The sequence below is a fragment of the Sebastes umbrosus genome, chromosome 16 (genome assembly GCF_015220745.1).
Source record: "Sebastes umbrosus isolate fSebUmb1 chromosome 16, fSebUmb1.pri, whole genome shotgun sequence".
Classification (NCBI taxonomy): Eukaryota; Metazoa; Chordata; class Actinopteri; order Perciformes; family Sebastidae; genus Sebastes; species Sebastes umbrosus.
In genome coordinates, this window is record NC_051284.1 from 31,701,787 (window position 1) to 31,710,696 (window position 8,910).

General features: G+C 38.8%; 1 protein-coding gene across 1 annotated transcript in view; it reads left to right on the forward strand.

Annotated features, from left to right (window-relative positions):
- The window catches only part of scfd1 (sec1 family domain containing 1), a 32,409-nt gene extending 29,305 nt beyond the window's left edge, over positions 1-3,104 (forward strand). Inside the window, exons 22-25 of the mRNA XM_037796274.1 lie at positions 100-133; positions 1,297-1,362; positions 1,956-2,024; positions 2,882-3,104. Of these exons, the coding sequence (XP_037652202.1) occupies positions 100-133; positions 1,297-1,362; positions 1,956-2,024; positions 2,882-2,905 (193 nt within the window). The 3' untranslated portion in view covers positions 2,906-3,104. The remainder of the gene's footprint in view (positions 1-99; positions 134-1,296; positions 1,363-1,955; positions 2,025-2,881) is intronic.
- The last annotated feature ends 5,806 nt before the right edge of the window (positions 3,105-8,910 follow it).

Here is an 8,910-nt window from a genome sequence, read left to right on the forward strand (position 1 = left end):
ACCACTCTGACATGTGTTTCTAATCGCTGCTCATCAGTTCATTTAAAGTGTCGAGGCGGCTGAAACGCTTCATCTTCTCTCTTCTCTCTTCTTCTTCAGCTCCATTCCCAGGAACAAGAACCCGTTTCAGGAGGTGAGTTTCTGTTTCTGGACTGAAGTTTGATGGATGACATTCAGTGGAGTTTTTTCCAGGATAAACAGATGTTGAAACACAAGACAGACTGGAAATGATGCTGAACGTCACAAATCTGTCTCTTCAGTTTATTCATGAACTCAAAATACATATTCACACACAAACTTTCATTTTCTCCTCCTGATAAAAGACTCTTTGTTGACATTGTTGGCTCATAATAAATCAATAGAAATAATAATAATAATGGAATGTTAAACCTTCACCTGACCAAGTGTGACTTCCTCTGTGGAGGATGGAACCTGCCAAAATCAAAAATAAATAGATAAATGACTAGATAGATAAATAAATGTCATTAAATGTAGAAAAAATAATATTATAATTAAATGTAGCCATTAATTAATTGATAAAATGTGACAAATTGATATTTCTGTTTTAATTTGCTTCTTTATTTATCTATCTTTGTATTTATTCCCTTATTTATTTACTCTTCTGTTTAATTTTCCCTTTTATTTATTTATGTATTTATTTTTATACATTTCTAAATGTATTTATTTATTGTTGCATGTATTTATTGATGTATTTATTTTTGCATATCTTTTTATTTATTTATTAATAAATAAATACATTAATTAATTAAAAAACATAAATAATTACATAAATAAATAAAAGGGAAAATTAAACAGAAGGGTAATTAAATAAGGGAATTAATGCAGAGATAAATAAATAAAGAAGCAAATTAAAACAAATATCAATTTATGTCACATTTTATCAATTAATTAATGGCTCCATTTATTTTTAATATTTTTGCTACATTTAAAGACATTTATTTATTTATTTATCGAGTCACTTATTTATTTTTTATATTGACAGGTTCCGTTCTTGATATTCATCAGGCGGAAATATTATCTGCATAATTAAATCATAAATAAACGCAGAGACTTTGGCCGGGATCAGTATCAATATTTGAGAGTTAAAATATCCAATAACTACATATTGGCTGTTTTATTCCTTTAACATAAATAAAACATAATATTTGATTATTAAAGAAATGTAAGCTTGAGATGTTCTGAGCAGAATATATAATATATATATATATATATATATATATATATATATTCATATTATTATATATATTATTTATACATAATAATAATTTGTTTCAGGCCATCGTGTTTGTGGTGGGAGGAGGAAACTACATCGAGTACCAGAACCTGGTGGACTACGCCAAGGTACTGTAGAGCCCCGTGTCCCCCGGGACTAGGAACTTTCCCCCGGAACTAGGAACCTTTAGAGGAACTCATTGCATTTTGACTGCAGGGACCAGGGTCTAATTTAAGTTCCGGGGACATTTTACCCCTCAAAAAATGCCATGGTCGGGGGGGTAGTACTTTCTGAAAGTACAGGAACTTTTCCCCGGAATTAGGAACCTTTAGAAGAACTCTTCATGTTTCAACCACAAGGACCAGGGTCTAAAATAAGTTCCAGGGACATTTTACCCCTCATAAAAGGCCCTGGTCGGGGGGTAGTACTTTCTGAAAGTACAGGAACTTTCCCCCGGAACTAGGAACCTTTAGAGGAACTCATTATGTTTACGAAGGAACCATTTAGTTAAACGCAGCTTAATACTGTTCGTACTACTGCAAGCTACTTTTATTATTCGTTGTACAATTAATTTGAAGTTTGTCTCATAAATATATTCTAAAGTCTAGAAAAAGACTTTGTTATGTTGTTCTTTGATGTTTGATGAGAAGTCTTGTAATCTGATGGCGTCGTTGGTTCTGCAGCAGGAAACGCCATGATTTAACTTCCTGTTTGTCTTCAGTTCAAACAGGGGAAGAAGGTTGTTTACGGCTGCAGTGAACTCTCCAACGCTGCTCAGTTCACCAAACAGGTGAGACGCCACACCTGTCCTCCCGTTGTACACCTGTCCTCCCGTTGTACACCTGTCCTCCCGTTGTACTCCTGTCCTCCCATTGTACACCTGTCCTCCCGTTGTACACGTGTCCCCCCGTTGTACTCCTGTCCTCCCGTTGTACACCTGTCCTCCCGTTGTACACCTGTCCCCCCGTTGTACACCTGTCCTCCCGTTGTACACCTGTCCTCCCGTTGTACACCTGTCCCCCCGTTGTACACCTGTCCTCCCGTTGTACACCTGTCCTCCCGTTGTACACCTGTCCCCCCGTTGTACTCCTGTCCTCCCGTTGTACACCTGTCCTCCCGTTGTACACCTGTCCTCCCGTTGTACTCCTGTCCTCCCGTTGTACACCTGTCCTCCCGTTGTACTCCTGTCCTCCCGTTGTACTCCTGTCCTCCCGTTGTACACCTGTCCTCCCGTTGTACTCCTGTCCTCCCGTTGTACACCTGTCCTCCCGTTGTACACCTGTCCTCCCGTTGTACTCCTGTCCTCCCGTTGTTCTCCTGTGCTCCCGTTGTACACCTGTCCTCCCGTTGTACTCCTGTCCTCCCGTTGTTCTCCTGTGCTCCCGTTGTACTCCTGTCCTCCCGTTGTTCTCCTGTCCTCCCGTTGTACTCCTGTCCTCCCGTTGTTCTCCTGTGCTCCCGTTGTACTCCTGTCCTCCCGTTGTACTCCTGTCCTCCCGTTGTTCTCCTGTGCTCCCGTTGTACTCCTGTCCTCCCGTTGTAAACCTGTCCTCCCGTTGTACTCCTGTCCTCCCGTTGTACTCCTGTCCTCCCGTTGTTCTCCTGTCCACCATTTGCCCTCTTGACCTTTCTCCTTCCTCTCCACAGCTCTCCCAACTGGGCCAGAAGTAACGTGGACACCAACAACATGTGAACCTCTCTGTTTATCTGTCTCTGTCTCCGTCTCTGTCTCCGGAGGTCGTAGCTGATCTCTTTATTCCAGTTGTTTTATATTGAACTCTTACTTCTGTAAATGGACGACACATTTCCTGTCTTCACTGTAACTTCTGTCTCTTCCACTCAGCACTAATAAAGCTAATACAACAACGCTCTCGCTCTCTTCAACTGTTGCCTCATTTAACTCTCATCAGCTGGTTTTTCCTGCAGACTGGAAAGTTTCTCAACTCTGAGGAGGAGCAGGATGACATGGTGGCACGACACACACACATACGCACACACGCACACACACACACACATACACACACGCACACACACACACACACACACGCACAGCTTAAAATGCCATGGTGCCATAATCCTCAGACTGATCTCTTTGTTTTTGGTTGTGTTGGAGGAACATGGCAGCAGAGCTGAGCTGAGCCACACTGTGCCAGGCTGCCTATAAAGTGATGGATGAGGTGTTTGTGGGTGGGTGTGGGTGTGTGTTACGTACATTGTGGGGACATAAACTTGTTTACACAGTCACGTTGTGGGGACTCGCCTTCCAAAATGGGGACACGTCCCCGTAACGTTAATCATTATATTATAGGGGCGCCTGGGTTAGCTCAGTTGGTAGAGCGGGCGTCCATGTATTAAGGATTGGTCCTGACCGCGGTGGCCCGGGTTCGAATCCGGCCTGTGGCCCTTTCCGCATCCACTCTCTCTCTCCCCCCTTTCAAGACTCTATCCACTGTCCTGTCAATAAAAAATGGAAAATGCCCCCAAAAAAATAACTTTAAAAAAAAAAAAAATCATTATATTATAGGGTGAGGACTTGGTTTAGGGTTAGACCAGGGGTCAGCAACCTTTACTATCTAAAGAGCCAAAAATCGGTCTGGAGCCGCAAAACATATGAGCAGTTTATAGTCTAAGTATATAGTATATAAGTCTAAAGCAGTGAGGGCCAAAGAGACAACTACAGAGTAGTAGGGCCACATTGAGAGAAAAACATCTGAGATTTACAGAATAAAGTCAGAATATTACACGAAAAAAAGTCCTAACTTTACGAGAAAAAAGAACATAATACGTAAAATTACTACTTTATCATATTATGACTTTATTCTCATAATACTACGACTTTTTTTTCTCGTAAACTTCTGATTTTATTCTCATAATATTATGACTTTATTCTCTAAATCTCAAATTAATTTTTTTCCCTCAATGTGGCCCTAATACTCCGTCGTACCGTCGTACCATAGACCTACAACAATGATAAATAAAAATGAAAATGTAAACAAAAAAACAGTTATTCATTTTCATGTTTAAAGATCCACAGGGAGCCGCTGGAGAGGAGCTGAAGAGCTGCAGGTTGCTGACCACTGGTCTAGGTTAAGGTTATGGTAAAGGTAAGGATTAGGATTAGTAGCAGTTACAGTTAGGGTTAAGGCAAGTCTCCAGGAAATGAGAGCTCTATTCTATTGGTTTAAATCAAAATGCTCTCCTCTGGTTTAATGCCCATCTTCATAATAGACGTCAGTGTGTTGTCATTCAAGGTTCTCAGTCGGACTATTTAATTGTCGAAAAGGGTTTTCCACAAGGTTCCACCTTGGGACCACTTATTTTTTCAATCTTTATCAACGACCTACCTCAAATATGCTCAAATTGTTTTGTTCATCTTTATGCTGATGACACTGTTATTTACATTTCAAACTCTGATATATTACAAATTCTGAATTCTTTACAGTTCGATTTTAATTTGGTCCAAAACTGGTTTCATAACCACAAACTTGCATTGAATAAACAGAAGTCCTGCAGCATGGTGTTTGGTACGCGACATAATCCTTCACATTACTTGGATTTGCATATTAATTTTGTTGATGGGTCACCCCTTGAGAAAGTTGATTCATTCAAATATCTTGGATTTTGGATTGACCATGAACTCTCCTTCAAGCCCCAGATTGATTTTATTATAAAACGAACATATGGTTGTCTGAGTTCACTTTATCGCTCAATTCATTGTTTTACTTTTGAAGTCAGAAAAAGAATAATTTCACAGTTGATACTACCTATTATTGATTATGCTGATATTGTCTATCAAAACACCTCTGACACTATCTTAGGCCCCCTTAATGTTGTGTATCATTCTCTTTGTAGATTAGTCTTGAGGTGTCCTTATAGAACTCACCATTGTTCCATGTATGAATCACTTAATTGGTTGCAGCTGAAATCTAGAAGGCAATTTCACTGGCTTCAGTTTATTTTCAAATGTGTTTATTTTAATTGTCCTTCCTATTTGAAACAGTTTATGGTTCCATGTAGATCTTCATATCCACTCAGACATAAATGCAACATCCCTTTTTCTTTGTCCCAAGAATTCAAAGAAGTTGGACGCAGGTCATTTCAATACAAAGCTCCATCAGACTGGAATCATCTTCCTCTTCTTCTGAGATCTATTACCTCTTCAGTTGCTTCAGGACATCTTTATTTTCTCATCTTAAAACAACCTGTTCATGTTTTTAATTTGTGTGTACTTTATGATCCTCAGTTTATTTGTGCTACATATAAACTGAAGACAAACTGTTGTTATTGTTCTTTATGCGGATGTGATTGATTTAAATCTGGTCATTGTATCAGATGTGTCTAGTATAACAGCAGAGGGCTGGGGGTCCATATATATATATATAGTATAATTTCACATCTATAAACCGTATTGTACTCAGTCTGTTAAAGGAGAAAACTCAACACTTACACCTTGAGGGAATGGATCCTTGAGGGCAGAAATGATTCATATTTTAATTTCAGAGAACAAAATACTAATAATAACATTGAGAGCTCAAACGATGGAGTCAGGTGATGTTGAAGCACCAGAACTTTGTTCTCTGATGGAAAACGTGATGGACTCACATTTGTAGTCTTGAGATATTTGCTGGAGGTGAGCTCGGTGTGACGGCACGATGAAGCCCACGTGTTTCTGTTTCCATTGTTTCTACTGCAGAGACCACCCGCCCTCCGGGCTAATCCCAGCTCGCTGTCACTGATGTCGACTCTGTTATGTTGACTTATTGACCCGGGAGCTGAAATAATGAGGAGGAGGAGGAGGAGGAGGAGGAGGGGAAACAAGTAGAGGAGGTGATGAAGAGGAGCGAGGGATAATAGGAGGAGAGGAAGGGAAGGAAAGGGAAAGAAAATACAAAGATCATGAACTTTAACCTTTAACCCCAGGGGTCAGCATCCTCAAAAAGAAAAAATCTGTCTGGAGCCGCAACACATGTGATCATTGTGATGAAGGTAACACAGTTTATAGTCTCAGTATATAGTATATCAGTCTAATGCAGTGAGGGCCAAAGAGACGATGTACTACGGAGTATTAGGGCCACATTGAGGGAAAACACATCTGAGATTTACACAATAAAGTCAGAATATTACGATAAAAAAGAAAATAACACGTAAAATTACTACTTTATAAAATGACTTCTTTTCTCGTAAACTTCTGAAATTATTCTCGTAACAATACGACTTTTTTTTCTCGTAAATTTATTTTATATATATTTTTTTCCTCAATGTGGCCCTAATACTCCGTCATACCGTCGTACCATAGACCTACAACAATTAAAAATAAAAATGAAAATGTTAACAAAGAACAGTTATTAATTTCCATGTTTAAAGCTCCACAGGGAGCCACTGGAGAGGAGCTGAAGAGACGCAGGATGCTGACCTCTGGTTTAACCCGATGCAACTCCCCTGTTCTGAGAGGTTAAATTAGTGTTTTTGTGAATGGAGTCTGGTGGCTTTGAAGAGAGCGATATAACGGCTTCAGTCCCCCGTCAGAAAGGGCTGTCTGACGGCGGTGGAGAGGTGAAAATATTCTAAATATAGCGTACACTTAAACTTTTTAGGCGTCGAAAATCCGTTTTCCGTACATCAGTGCTGTGACCTACGTCACCGGTTTCTGCTGACGTCTGAGCGGGCGTCTCCTTTTGTAAAACCTGGAAAATAACACAGATGGAGTCGACCTTTAAAGGGTAATAGATTTATAGGATAAAAACAAACTGTAAAAAGGAAATCATGTAGGATATTATAATCTATTAATTTATCCATTAATTAACCCTAAATTTGGGGGTGAACTCCTAAATTTGTATCTGAATGAAATCCATAAAATGATCCATTCATTTAGTACAAATCTGTGTAAACATAATAAAGTCCCTTGTATTGCACCAATCATAATTAATAATAACAAATATTTAATTTTAAAGAGAGAAAGATTTAAAGTTTTCTGTGGTTTGATGAAAAGTAGAATATAACATGTTCATGACAAGATTTTGAAGCTTCAACATTGTTTTGTTTACATCAAACTCGAGCGTGAGAGCGCCGAGTTTAACTGATTGCGGTCAGATTGTGTGTTCAGAGGATGTGAGGGGGAGTTTCTCTCATTATCGTAATCGTGGAGGTTCAGGATGGACGATTTCCTCCTGCTGAGTTCTTAGAAATGATGATGCTTTTACATAGACAAGTGTTCATTTAGGACTCTTTACACACTCGTACCTGCACCTGCACACACGCACGCACGCACACACACACACACGCTCACACACACACGCTCGCACACACGCACACACATTATTCCAGGTTTCCCTCGTGACCGTCAGCAGAGCTGATCAACGTGGGAGTTCAGGTTTTCTCTGCTGGATGAGAGGAAACATTCAGACTGGGATGTTCTCATTCCAGCCGGTTAAACCTGCAGATCAACCGTTTTAAAACTCTTTAACTGGACCGGTGTTCACGTTTAACGAACCGTAACCATAGTAACGTTATGTAAAAAAGGTCTTCCTCGGGTTAAAGTCACAGAGAATTAGATTAAAGGTCTGACGTGTTTTTGTGCACGTTTTCAATTGTGAGCGTGAAATAATTTGAGCCAGACCTCTCGGAGAAAAAAGGGGAAGTATTATAAGAGTATGTTCTAGAGTTTAATCGGCTTTATTGGCTGCTGGTAACAGACCTGATGTTGTGTTAACTACCAAAAGATAAGAAAGAAATAATAATATTGACATCATGAGTCTAAATTCCCCCAGATATGGAGGACGGAACCTGCCAAAATAAAATATAAATCAATAAATGACTTGATAAATAAATTAATAAATATGCCATTAAATGCAGCAAAAATAATATTATAAGTAAATGTAGCCATTAATTAATCGAAAAAGATGTGACATGGGCGGCTGGTTAGCTCAGTCGGTAGAGCGAGCGCCCATGTATCGCCAAGGCTCAGTCCTAGCAGCGGTGGACCCGGGTTCGAATCCGGAATGTGGTCCTTTCCGCATGTCATTTCTCTCTCTCCCCCTTTCCAACACTCTATCCACTGTCCTATCAATAAATGCTTAAAAATCACCCCAAAAAATAACTTTAAAAAAAAAAAAAAAAGAAAAAGATGTGACATAAATTTACTTTTCCGGTCAACGTTTTAATTAATTAATTTATTTATTTATTTTTGCATTTATTTATATTTATACATTTATGTATTTGTTTTTGCATTTATAATTTATTTTATATTTATTTTTAAATGGATGCATTCCTTTGTGTATTTTTGCATTTATTTTTTATTTATTTATTTGTTTTTACATTTTTTTTATTTATTTTATATTTATTTTTAAATGTATGAATTTATTTATGCATTTGTTTTTTGCACTTAAAACCTTAATACTCGGGTTAACTGGGAAAGTGTGGTCAGATCTTTAGTTAGGTTTTTAAATTGTTTGTTTTCCTTTAATTTGTCCTCACGTCTTTACGTCTTTATGTCTTTACGTCTTTACGCCTCTGACAGGTATTCAGGGTGAAATGCAGTTTAATGAAATGAAAATAAAGACGTCTCCTACTTCCTGTCACGAACTGATCTGAATATTTTCACAGCTTTTCTTCTTCGTTGGTTTTGTAACAAGAGACTCTGAGTCGGTGGAGGACCAACATGAGCTCAGAGAAACCTC